This window comes from Elephas maximus, chromosome 17 (assembly GCF_024166365.1).
Source record: "Elephas maximus indicus isolate mEleMax1 chromosome 17, mEleMax1 primary haplotype, whole genome shotgun sequence".
NCBI classification, from domain to species: Eukaryota; Metazoa; Chordata; class Mammalia; order Proboscidea; family Elephantidae; genus Elephas; species Elephas maximus.
The window spans coordinates 65588452-65602484 of record NC_064835.1 but is presented as its reverse complement, the minus strand read 5'-3'; the positions used below and the strand labels follow the sequence as shown (position 1 = coordinate 65602484).

Genomic DNA, 14033 nt, shown 5'->3' with positions numbered 1-14033 from the left:
AAGAAAATGAGTTCCCATTACACACCGAGTTGATGCTGTGTTCTTAAGCCTACATCTCTAATTTTCAAATGGCCTACTGGGCATAACCAGTCCAGTCTCTGAAACCTTCTTCAACCTACGAGGGCTAAAAATATAACCCTTTCTCCCTGTGGAATTGACACCAGTTGACAACTCAAAGATCATCGTCTTACCCCCATTGCTGTCAAGTCGATTCTGACTCATAAAGACCCTATAGGACAGAGGAGAACTGCCCCCTTAGGGTTTCCAAGGAATGGCTGGTGGATTTGAACTGCTGACCTTTTGGTTGGCAGCCGAACACTTAACACTGTGTTACCAGGGCTCCATATAGGTGATAGGAGCAGAAATTTGTACAGCCATTCTGGAAGGTTGTCCAAACATAATTAAAGAGATGGGAAAGATATGTGCCTTTTGACCTAAGAATCCATTTCTGGGGGTATGTCATAAACGATAACTTAAAATGTTAGCAAGGATTTCGCTGCCAGTATTTTCACCTCAGGTCTGAATATTTAAAAATCTAAAACAACCTACATCTCCATCAATAGGGATGGATAAAGAATCATAGGTCATTGATTATATTTATATTTTTGCCTCAGAAATGTTTACACTATATGTTGCTGGTGAAAAGCAGATTTCAAAACAGAATCTACCAAATGTCGTTTTTCAAGGAAAGAAAAAACATGGCTATACAAATTACCTGTATTGGGCACAGAAAGAAACCTGGTAGTTTCCCTGGTAGTTAAACCGAGTAAAAGGATGCTGCTGGGGAGCTCAGGTTTGGGGGTTGGGTTTCAGATTCTTTTGTTTGTAGGTTCTGATTTTGGTTTCATTTTGGAGGAAGAATGAGCAGGACTTAACCAGGGCTAGTGGAGAAGAAGTGTGTTCTGAACAGCCCACATGGGTAGGTAACGAAAAGAGTATGCGTGTTCTGTAAGCACCAAGTAGCCTGGACTGTGGCCAGCACAAGGGCTGTTTGTTTTGGGGGTTTTCTTTGGGGGCCAGGGGAGTGGTTGATGAGGTTCAGGGAGAGTCCAGCTCCAGAAGGATTATCCATTTGTGTGATCTATGAGTTGACCTCACATCCCTAAAAAAATGCTCAAGCCCCAGGCTTGCTTTCATTCCAGTTCAGGGACCTATGATTCATCCCCTGAAACCCTAATTTTAACACCCAAGGTCTGCTATGTGCAAAAAAACATCTGTCATTGTTTAAATTTGCTGGCAGGGACTGTGTTCAGTATGCAAACCGTCTGACACATTCCTCTGATGTAAAAACTATAACCCAGAAACCCTCCCAAGGTGTGAAGGGCTCAAGCATGCAGTTTTCAGTAGAGCTCAGTGACAAATAAGGTGAACAGAGGATGGGTGGATGGCTGGATGGCTAGATGGATGGATGGATGGATGATAGATAGCTGTGGTCAAGTTGACTCCAACTCAGTGACCTTATACATATATACAGCAGAATGAAACGTTACCCAGTCCTGTATCATCCTCACGATCACCTGAATGTTCAAGTCCATCATTGAGGCTATCATGCCAATTCATCTCATTGAGGGTCTCCCTCACCCTTGCTGGCCCCCTAATTCATCAAACATGATGTTCTCCTCTAGCGATTGATCCCTCCTGATGACAATGGGCAATGTTCTGTTGTGATCCACAGGATTTTCATTGACTAATTTTCTCGGAATAGATCAGCAGGCCATACTTCCTAGACTGTCTTAGTCTGGAAGCTCTGCGGGAACCTGTCCACTGTGCATAACTCTGCTGGTATTTAAGATACTGGTGGCACAGTTTCCAGCATCACAGCAACACACAAGCCTCCACAGTACGACAAACCGACAAACTGAAGGGTTGTGGAACAGGTTATGCCCTGCGAGAATTCATATGTCAATTCCTCAAAGCCACTGCCATGATAGAAGTTACAGGCCGTAAGCTGTTTTTCAACCAAGAGAAGCACCGTAAGTTTGTGTTTCCCTTGATAGGTGCCAAGGCTTGGCAGAGGGAGGGGGCAGAGTGTGTAATTGCAAACCTCCCAGTTATCAGCTCCAGGCGCCTTTGTATCACCACATTACGGGTACCACTTAGTCAGTCAATCTCCTGTGCCTTTTGGAAGGACAGCAGTTACACAGAGAATGCTTCAGACCTGGCAAGAGATGACGACAGAGTTCCAAGGGCAGTAAAAGTGCCTCACTCTTCTAAGCGCCCAGGGGGTTGTATACTGACCTCATTCAGACTCAGATTAAACCAAAACCAAACCTGTTGCTGTCAAGTCCACTCCAACTCATAGGGACCGTACAGGACAGAGGAGAACTGCCCAATAGGGTTTCCAAGGCTGTAATGTTTACTGCCACATTTTTCTCCTGCAGAGTGGCCGGTGAGTTCGAACTACTGACCTTTCAGTTAGCAGCCGAGCGCTTAACCACTGTGCCACCAGGGCTCCTTAAACTCAGATTAAAGGCACTAAAAAACCTAAACGGACGATTTAGTTTCTTTGCAAGAATCCAGTATTTCAAGTGCTGATCTTAAAAACAAAACAAAAAAAGTACAAACAACAATCTCCCCTACCGGCACTGATTGTCTTACTCCAAACATTGCCGTCGAGTGGATTCTGACTCATAGCAACCCTGTAGGACAGAGCAGAACTGCCCCATAGAGTTTCCAAGGAGTGCCTGGCAGATTTGAACTGCCAACCTCTTAGTTAACAGCTGTAGCACTTAACCACTATGCCACCAGGATTTCCCCAAACACTATAGTAGCCCCTAATGACCACAATGTTGTATTTGAAGGTTTTTAAGCTCAAGGAGCCACCAGGAAGCTACTTAGCAGGCTGTATAATAAATTGCAATGCCATGTACAATTGAAAGCAGAAATGGCATTACTGTAACAATCTGGGCACATGCAGTTATGCAAACAAACTAAAAAGTTATTTACCTGGGTTTACGGAAAACTACTCAATATGAGGAGACCTGGTGGCGCAGTGGTTAAGCACTCAGCTGCTAACTGAAAGGTCAGTGGTTCCAACCCACCAGCGGTTCCATAGTGGAAAGATGTGGCAGTCTGCTTCCATAAAGATTTATAGCCTTGGAAATCCCATGGCGGCAGTTCTACTCTGTCCTATAGGGTCACTATGATGGGAATCAACTCAACAGCAATAGATTTCAGCAATGGGATTCAATGTGAAACTTGCATTTGAATCTGATTTATTGATTAAGAAGAAGCCCCCCCCCACGAAAACATCATTATCGAGAAAAGCCAACTTAAAATATTAGTTTATTTTTGAAGCCTAGGTGTTAATTTTGTTTCATATTTGGTAAAGTGACATTAACTGGGGCTGCAGATGCAAAAGAAAAAAAATTAAAAGGAGATCATTTACAAATCTATGGTAAAATTTTAGAAATCTGAATTGAGTAAATTTTGAAGAAAATAAAAAATTACCAAAACTGACCCAAGAAAATAGAAAATCTGCACTGGCCACTAAAAAGGGGCCATGCCCTGAAGTGTCATAAGCAATTTCTTTCAAGGCTTTAAACCGCTGGTTCCAATATTTCAACTATTCCAGAGAATAAAAGAAGATGAAAAGTTCAAGATTTATTTTATAAAGATTTAGATTTCAAAATCTAAAAAGAGAAAGCAAGGCCCAAAACACCTTGCAACAGATCAAATCTCGCTATACGTACAGAGAATGATACCACATAGCCAAGAAGAGTTTACTCTAGGCATTTAAGGATGGTTTTAATATAATTGAGTCAATAAATATCCTCAAAACATTTGGAAGAAAAAAAAAAACATAACACATTATCTCCTCCTGCTTTAAAACACAAAACAGAACAAAGTGCCAAGTCTTTCAGAAAGTCATGGCCCCCACTTTGGAATGGGCTCCCCAAACCCCCTATCATGTTCTTTAACCTAGCCAGCACTGTAAGAAAAAGTAATGAGAGAAAACTACTCCAGGAGGCCAAATGATCATTATTCAAAATTATGAGATCATCAATCATGATTGCACAGAAAACCCAAAAGCATCAACTGAAGGACTGTTAGAACAAGACCCATTAAAAAAAAAATACGGGGGAAGAAAGCTTTGCTATACCAGCAATAACCATTTAGATAAAACAAAAAAACCAAACCCACTGCCATCGAGTCGATTCCGACTCATAGCGACCCTACAGGGCAGAGTAGAACTGCCCCGTAGAGTTTCCAAGGAGCACCTGGCGGATTCGAACTACAGACCTTTTGGTTAGCAGCCGTAGCACTTAAGCACTACACCACCAGGGTTTCCTACCATTTAGATAGCAGGGGGAAATTTCTCACCACTAGAACCCAGCTTTATGAGAACAAGGGCTCTGTCCCACTTTTGACTGATTCCCAGCATTTAGAAGCTGTCCCACCACAAAATAGGTGCTCAATAAATATTTGTAGAATAAATAAATTCACAGGAGCAAAATTCAGAACAATGGAAACAAACTGAAATTCCACCAGCAGATCCACGTACTCGTAAGAATTTAGCATATGATAAAAATGAAATTTCAAATGGCAAGCGGAAGGACGGATTATTCTATAAATGGCAATGAGATTACTAGTTGGCTATCTTTTTTAAAAAAAATGAAATGAGTTGTACCTTATGCTACAGACTAAAATAAAGTATAAAGAGTTCAACTTAATATATGAGACCACTAAAGAATTATAAGAAAAAATGAATAAATGTTTGCCTTATCTGGGGTTAACCAACCAGTTGCTGTCGGGTCAATTTCAACCTATGGTGACCCCATGTGTGTCCGAGTAGAACTGTGTTTCACAGGGCTTCCAATGGCTGATTTTTTAAAGTAGATCACCTGGTCTTTCTTCTGAGGTGCCTCTGGGTGGACTTGAACCTCCAACCTTTTGGTTGCAGCCAAGTGTATTAACTGTTTGCATCACCCAGGGACTCCCACTACAGGGTAGGGAAGGTTTTTCTAAATATACAAGCAATGGTACAAAGCTTAAGGGAAAAGATTTATAGTTACTGCTACATAAAAATAAAAACCTTCGGTATGTCAAAATACCATAAACCAGTAAAAGACAAACAATAAACGGTGGGGGGGGGGAAGGGGCTTGCAATACGGGATTAATACGCTAAGAGAAGGCTGATCACTCGTAAGGAAAAAAAAAAAAGAAAAGGTTAAGATGCAAATAACAAGATGGCAAATGGCCAACAGATAAAAATATTCACCCTAAAAAATAGTAAATATGAAAATTGGACTGAGATCTTTTTCCCCTAGTCAATTTGGCAAATGTCAAAACTAACTTCTGGTGTTACGGAAGATTCATGCAAATGGGCCTCCATACACTGCTGGTGAGAGAAAAGGCCAATTTCTAGCAATTTGTCCAAAATAATCACATATGAGCTAAAAATTTATGCACAAGAATGTCTGTTGTATCATTATTTATCTTAACTGACTTTAAGCATTATACATTTAATATACGCTTGCTATAAAAAATGAACTGATTTAAACCAAAGGCATTGTACTCTCCATTTTGTTCTGCAACTTGCCTTGTGAAATGTAACGTGTCATGGAAATCTTTCTTCTTTTAAATGGGCACATAGTAAAACACTGTATGGATATATAAACACTTATTTAAGAGATCTTATCATAGCGGGGTACTAGCAAACTGTTGCTGTTACAAAAGATGCCAACTACAAGCACCCTTTACATTTTTCTTTGTACATTTAGGTGTTTATGTAGGCTATATTTCAAAAAGGGAAATTACTGACTCAAAAGTTATGCCATTTAAAATCAATAGCTATTGCCACGCTGACTTCCAAAAAAAGTTATATCAATTTCCAACAACACTGTGCAGATTATTTATAACAGAGAGAAATTAGAAACACTTATGGCCAAAGTATTTCAAAATTGGTTAAATTATAGTACATACAGTCAAGAGAAAGGAGCCCCGGTGACACAACGGTTAAGCAACCAGCTGTTAACTGAAAGGTTAGCAGTTCTAACCCACCCAGTGGCTCTGCAGGAAAACAACCTGGTGATCTGCTTTTGTAAAGATTACAGCCAAGAAAATCCTATGGGGCAGTTCTACTCAGTCACATAGGGTCACTATGAATTGGAATGGACTTGATGGCATCCAACAGTCAACCAACCATACTCAAGGGGATATAACCCAGCCACTAAGAGTGATATTACGGATGAATGTCTAGTGACATTAAAAATGTTTATTATGAAAGGTTAAGTTACAAAAACAAGTCATTTGAACAGAGTGAGCTCACTGAAAATCATACATTCTTTTAAATAATATCTACCTATGCATTCATCTATCAGGTTCTATATCAAAATGTTAACTGTGGTTATCTTTGAGTGATGGATGGGATTACAGGTCTTTAAAACATTTTTCTCTTATGCTTCCCTGCATTTTCTATACGTTCCACAGTAAAAATACATTTTTGCAATCATAGAAAAACATTAAATCACAACATGTTTTAAAAACAACAAAACACCATTCTGAGGACTAAGTTACATCAGTGATGTAAGAGTTCATATGGGACCACCTTTGATTATCACAATAAGAGTTTATCAGGATTAACGTTAACGAAGCAGCCAAGTGTTTGCCAATTGAGTCCACACTGGAGCCTCCTGCACTGGGCACCCACTCCGTGGAATCACTGAATGCTTATTGGTCCCCTCCAAAGACTGGCCTGTGCTCAGTGGTGCCAGCAGCAGAGATGAAGACCAAGGGTCCCAGCTCTCAAGGGGCCATCCAACTAGTCGGGAAAAGAGGGCATGTGCCAGCAGACATTAATCTGAGGCTGAACATGGAGGAGCCAGGACTCTGCTACTGGGGTTCTCAGTCAGAAAGTTAACACATTCAAAGATTAAAACCCCAAAAGACCAGACAATAGCAGGCTGGATGAAAAGGAGTCACATGTAGAAGTCCTTCTTGATAAATGCCTTACCGCCACCACCTGCCATCGAGTCGATTCAAATGCACGGCAACCCCGTGTGTGTCAGCGTAGAATTGTGCTTCACTGGATTTCTAATGGCTGTGGCCTCACAGAAGCAGATAATTGGGCTTTTCTTTCAAGACATTTCTGGGTAGGTTCGAACCACCAACCTTTCTGTTTTATAGTCAAGTGCTTAACCGACTGCACCACCCAGGGGCTGGAGGAAGCCCTAATCACCTACAAATACTTGAAGAGTGTAAACACTAAGGTGGGGAAAGCAAAGTTTTTCAAGATAAGGGGGGACAACAACACTAACAATTAAAGGCAAAAGTACTCAGTACAGAATTCACTTGATTGGGCTGTGTATGACTCTTTATGAAGAAAAATTATGTTGAAGTTTCTTCTAAGACTAGACAAAGCTCTGGCAAATACACAAAATTCCATTTCAGTAAGCTTCCAACTTTTTCTAAACCCAGGTTAAAACAAAACAAAACCCACTGTGGTCGAGTCAATTCCGACTTATAACAACCCTACAGACAGAGTAGAAGTGCCCCACAGGGTTTCCAAGGAGGAACTGGTGGCTTTGGACTGCCAACCTCTTGGTTAGCAGCTGAATGCTTAAGCACTGCGCCACTAGGGCTCCAAACCCATTAGCAGCTATTTATTCCTTAAGTCATATTTAGTACAATAAATTCATAATGCTTCGAAAGAACTTACCCAAATTTTTAGAGTTGATCCAAAGGGAATGTGCCCTATACTTGGACTGAAGAGCTGCTCCCAAGAGATGGTTCTGGAGTTGATTTCTAGCTTCCCTGATTCTATATTTCTTATACTTGACATTTCACAGGAAAAATAACCCAGCAAAACAAAACCAAAAAGTCACCATAAAAATCCCCTAATCCTCTCTCTAAATGCAACCTAAACATATTAGCCTTTAGCATAGAATTAAGGTCATACTTTAAAATTAAGTGATTAAAAATATTTGAAATGGCAGCAAAACAATGGTCAATTTTTGGCAATCAAAAGGAAAGCAAGCAAGCCAGTCAGCCTGACATGATTAACGTTGGTAAGCTTAAATTTAATAACGCAGGGTCATTACATTTTCCATGGAAAAAGTACAAGAACACTTACAACAATTAAGACGTTTCAGCAAGAGTTCTAAGTCTGCCCTGGTCAGCAAGACAGACCATAGAGGCACCTTTGATAATGGCTCGTAAATCCACATACTTTCAATAAAATGTAATTTGTTATGCCAGACATTTCCCTAACAGCAACTTATCGTACAGCAATGGTTCTCAGAGTGAGACCCCATATGAGCAGCATCAGCCACACCTAGGAACTTGCTAGACATGCAAGCTTTCTGGCCTGCTGAATCATAATTCTGGGGAAGGAGCCCAGCATCTTTTTAACAAGCCCTTCTGGTGATTCTGATATATGTTCATGTTTGAGAACACTGCTGTAGAAGATACTATAGAGCCTTTGAGCAGGAAACCAAGAACACGATGCCTAATTCAGTGCGTGTAGGCTATTAACTCTCATTTTGATTGACCCAACCTCCACTTCCCTTTGCCCATCCCTTTTAGTGGGCAACCCAAAGAATAGGACCTTGTTCAAAACACACTTTCAAAAGGTCCCTAGAGACAGATCTAATGGAAAAGTCATCTCTACTTCATATGTTACCATAGTAACACGAAGCATCATTTACTCATACAAGAAAGGTCCCTTTTGCAGGGGACACTGAGTATTTACAGGCAGATGACTTTATCCTGAGGAAAACAAATTTTGGAAAAGCAAACATGGGAAACTCAGCCTTTAAGTCTTCCATATACAGCTTTATAGCCCACGTTCTAAGTGAACGTTCCCTAATATGGCTGCCAATCAGGAAAACATGTGTCCTCGGCAAACCTCCACTATCTACTGTGAAAGGCCTCATTTCCCTGTAATGCAGAAAAGACATATTTTACTTCATGCCCCCTACTGGTCCCTCAGTCCTGAATTCCACAGGCAAGTTGACCTATTCCACCTCCACCCATCCTTAGTCCACTTAATGCCACTGTGTGTCCTGTGACATCCTTCTTTAGGTCTACATCAGTCCCCACTTCTGGGAGCTCCAATAAAAATAACTAATGTTTGCCTGGCACTTTCCCTCTTCTCCTCCCCACCACCCCGATCATGGACAAGCACCAAGAGGCCTTGTGATGCAAAAACCTTTGCCCCATTTCTATATTATAAAATCAAATTCGTTTTGTATGTAGCCCATTATTTTTACAGTTTATAAACAGCTTCCATATTTAACAACTCATTTGATTCTCAGAACAACCTGTGAGGTGGTGCAATTTTATTATTCCTACTTGACAGATGAGAAAACTGGAAATTAGTGCTGACCTCAATAATTGAACATTGAGGAAATAAAAATGTTTTGCATCAAAAGTGAAAGAATTCAAGATTTCTGAAAAACCCCTAAGCTTGCCTGAATTTGTCATCTGCTAGATGATATTTCCCAGAAATCGCTAGTTAGGTTTTTAGGCTAGATGGTATTTTCCTGATTCAGGAAGGGTGGGGAGCAGGAAGATGAGATAGGTAAGACGGATAAACTCTCCCAGTTACAGAGCCCACAGAACCTGCAATGACGTCTAGAATTCTATGAAGTTCAAAGTAACAATAACAACAAGGATGATGGTGCTAAGATTAATTAATTAACCTCTTACTAAGTGCCAGGCACCATTCTCCATATAGTAAAAATACTCAACAACCCTATTATTATCCTCATTTTACAGATGAGGAAAACAAGGCACAGAGAGGCTAAGGAACTTGCCCAGGATTACACATCTTGCTCCCTGGTCACAAAGGAAACATGCGGCTGGAAGTGCCAAGCCCCTGTGAGGTCTGTCCTGCCAGACATGGAAACTGGACCCGGGAGGGCAGTGACCACAAGCACCTAGATTACATTCCCATATTGTCATTCCATACTCTCTCCCAAAAACATCAATCAATACTCAAGTTCCAAGTAATCAAGAGCTTCAACTCAAGTTCCTAAAAGCCAGTTCCTTCCCAGACTGTCCCTCTGAGGATGGAGAGAGACCCCTGTTTTCTAGATCTTGGTTAGCAATGGAACACTGGCTACTGGCTGATTCACCCAATCCGCCTTCCACCAATTTAAGAGAAGAAAGTAGCTCTGGGGAAAATGGGCAAATTACAGATGTGCCCTGAAGAGTATTTAGCAGTCTAGGTGTAGTGGTTAAGTGCTACGGCTGCTAACCAAGAGTTGGCAGTTCGAATCCTCCAGGCACTCCTTGGAAACTCTATGGGGCAGTTCTACTCTGTCCTATAGGGTCGTTATGAGTCGGAATCGACTCGACTGCACTGGGTGGATTAGCATAAAGTGAGGTGGGAGGTAGCGGTTCTCAGCAATGCACAGAACTAATGGCTCTGATTTTTTTTTAAAGAAAATATAAATAAGAAGGAGTCCTCAGTGGTGTAAATTCCTACTGCCTTTTTTCCTCTACCTTTTCCAACTGCTTCGTATTTTGGAAGTGTATGAGCCAGCTTTTACAAACTAATCAGCCTTTCTGGGTTTCTACACCTTTTTTCTTAAGGAAGCAATCAACAATCAAGTTGAAGAGAATGTTCTCAGTCAAAGAGAAAAATGACATGATAAAAGAATTCAGTCTTCCCTGGTGAATATACTATGATGGGGCTGGGGCAGGTGGGGGTGGGGGGCCTTTCAAATTTGCTTACCTTCATCATTCCCTGCCTCTAATTTTCATTTAATAACCTAAGACCACATTGACATCCCATGAGTTCAATAGAAAACCCAATTCCACACCAAGTTCCAGGGCTTTTCACCTAGTCTCTCCTCAAGGTGAAGTCCCAAACCTAAGGTGGGACTACACTGATTGCAAGTTAGGTGACTTTCATGTCCAACTACTACTAACTGTGGGCTCTGTATACTTTACTTCGCTCATCTATAAAATGGGAATGGCAATAAAACCTTCTTCATCAGGTTGGTGTGAAAATTAAATAAATTAACACAGGTAAAGCATTTAGAACAGTGACTGCCACTGAGTACACACTCAAATCGTGTTAGTTACTACGACTACTAACAAATACATCACAAATACAGGATGCTTCCATTGTATCCGTAATGTTTTATTGCTTTAAAACAAATCAACTGTCATAACAAAAAAGGTAGTACTGAGGAAAAAAACACTCATAATCATGCCACCTGTTGGCCAGTTTCAGGTGAGGGTGCAGCTTGGATCATCCGGTTTCACGACTGCTCTGTATTTCTTTCCCCTAGCTGATGAACCCCTTCGCCTGAAGTTCTTAATCGGCGTTTCAAGCACAGGATTGCAGGCGGGGCCGTGAACCCCCTGAAATTGTACACGGAACTGGGTGAGGCTGCGGCTCTGGCATTTTTGGGGAAGGGTTCCACAGCTTTCCTCTCGTAGATGACCTTGTAGCTCGCAACTCAACTTATTTTACAGGGTTAAATTCAGGGGATAACTTCCCTGCAATTCATTTCACGGAAGGTTGCAGCAATAACCGGGACACCTGGTCTGTTAGTCAGCTACCTCAACACGGGAGAGAGCCAGCAGTGCGGGGGAAAGAGGCGGCAGGGCAGGCACCGCGCTGCGCCCCTGACCATTTACAGACCCACCGGTGAGCCAACCGCCGAACACCTCAGCGGCTCCGCAGTCTGGACCTGGGTTTGCGGGGTTTCATTTACCCTTCGCTCCTCCATCCCTTGTTCATTTCCAAGAATAAACGCAAAGGAAATTGGCAAGGCTCAGTCTAGGGTTTCACTCCTGCCCGGCAGAGACTTAAACCACTTCTCCCAGGGAAGTTAATTGAAAGAACAATTAATAATAAAAAAAAAAAATCCAAAATCTACCCCAAAGCTCGAAAGCGCTTAAAGTTCGAAGATTAAAGGCGCCTCCCCTGATGGTGAAAATCTGTCCGTCTCTGCGGCTGAGGGTAGGAAGGGGTGGGGTGGGGGGTACGGAAGGGAAACAGGCAAGTTCCGGCCACAGGGTCCGGCACCCGCCACCCGCTCCGAGGAGCTTGGGTCTCCATGCTCCCGACGCTGGTGGAGACGGGCTTGGAAGCAGCAGGTAAGCAGGCAGGTGTGTGGGCAAGTGTACGAGCAGACACAGCCGCGGCGGATTAAAGTTCACTCGGGTTGACACACTGCTTCCCCGTCCCCGGGGTACTCACGCACGGCCCACGCAGCCACTTCCCGGAGGGAAGCCTGGGGGCTCCACGGCCCCCGCTTTGGAACTGGCTCCCCGAACCCCATCACCTTGATACTAACGACTCTTCTCGCCTCCCAACCTCCAACCCCCTTAAAAGCGTCGGCTCCCCTCTACTCTCCCAGGCGAGCATGGAAAGCCCCCGAGAAAGAGAAATGGAGGGGAGAAGGCAAAGCGGGGTGGCGCGGGGGGCAGAGGGCGCAGGGCGCGCGCAGCAGGCGGCGTACTTACCCAGCGCGAACAGGGCGAGCTCTCCTGCCGAGGTGACCATTTTACGGGCGGGCAGGCAGCAGGCGCTCCAGCCTCCTGCCCTGCCAGCGGTGCCCGAGTGTGGGAGCGGCGCCGGGGTGCGGGGGAAAAAGGCGCAGGGGAGGCAAGGCCGGCCCCCGGCGCGGGCGGGCGGGCGGGCTGGCGGAGGGAGGGAGGACCGAGCGCCTCTCTGCGGGCACTCACCCCGCCACGCTGCGGGCAGGGCGGAAATAGGAAGGCGGTTACCGTCACCTCTCCGCCACTTGGCGACCGGGGCACGGCTGACCACCCTCCCGCCCCAATGGGGGTGCCCCCCTAAGGGCACAGGGGGTGGGGGTTTGGAGCTGGGGGCGGGGACGCTGCGCGCTCCGAGCAGGCGGGGCGCGGCGGCCCGGCATTCCTGGAGCCGGCAGCGGGAGAAGGCCAACGGAGCCAGGCGGAGGAAAAGGCAGGAAGCGCCCGACTTCAGACACCACCCCCAGACTGCCAGCGCCTTGCAGCCGACAGGTCCCTGCGCGCGGGTTGGGAGACCAAGGTGGAGCCCGGGCGTCCTGGGGCGCAGTGGCCGCTTCGAGGCTCTAGGCGGCGGAATGGAGCCGCCCTGGCGACGGCCACCTGCGCGGAGGGCCGCTCCAGGAGGCTCCTCCGGGCGGGGAGCTGGGGGCGCTGCTAGGAACCGGACCTGCGAGCTTCGCCGGCAGCCTGCCAAGAATTGGCCTAACACAGTGCTCCCCAGAATCAAGCAAAGTATTTGTTAAGCCAGGTTTCCCACCTGCGACCCATCCCCGTGAGGAACATTCAATTCTAGGGAAGCGTGCCACCTGGGCTCAACCACCTCACGTTCCCAGGCGGATAGATTGTTAGGATCAACGTGTCTCCATACATCTGGCCTGGGGCTGATAACGAAATGGGTCCACGGGGAACTTGGTTATCCACGCCCCCCTCCAAGGTGCTGAGGCCAAGAGTGGGCAGTGTGTGACCAACTGCTCACCAGAGAGTGGAGTGTCTGGGCCGAAGCTACCTGAGTGGCCCTTTCAGGATTTGTGAACCTTGAGCTGACCCTTGGTGCTGGGATTCGGGGAGGTGGAGGAGACAGAGGGAAAGCACTCTGGGAGAAGTGTGGAAGATCTCTTAAGTTCCTCGGGACCGCCCGGAGAGGCAGTGACCATCATATTTTCCAGGTGCCAAAGCTCAGCCTTCTGTTCTTGTCCCCTCCCGCCTGGCTGCTCAGAGGTAGACCCACTCTCCTGATGAACGTGGGGATGGGGGAGGGAATTCTCTTGCTGCTTCCTTGAGCATAGGTTCAGACCTCCCGTGGACTTTTGCTAAGTTTGTTTCATCTGAGCAAAGGGGCCTAGTTTCAAAAAGGAGGCAGGAGGCCATTGGTCTCAACATTTGGGCAGGAAGCACCAGTGTAAAAAGGAATTTTGAAAATCCTGTAAATTTGCATTGACAGATTACACCTTTCAGTGCATTATTCAGAGGATGTTTTGTTGTCCTTTCAACCCTTAATGATCTGTAGTGAGGGTATTATGGTAAGTTCTGGGTACTTGTTCCCTTCATGATTGTAACATCTCTTTAATCAGGAG

At 44.7% G+C, this 14033-nt stretch overlaps 1 protein-coding gene across 1 annotated transcript in view; it reads right to left on the bottom strand.

The window, feature by feature from the left end:
• TGFA (transforming growth factor alpha) overlaps positions 1–13613 on the bottom strand; it is a 127082-nt gene extending 113469 nt beyond the window's left edge. The window contains exons 1-2 of the mRNA XM_049856366.1: positions 13505–13613; positions 12427–13146 (exon numbers count right to left, since the gene is read on the bottom strand). Coding sequence (XP_049712323.1) covers positions 12427–13146; positions 13505–13613 — 829 coding nt within the window. The remainder of the gene's footprint in view (positions 1–12426; positions 13147–13504) is intronic.
• Between the last annotated feature and the right edge of the window lie 420 nt (positions 13614–14033).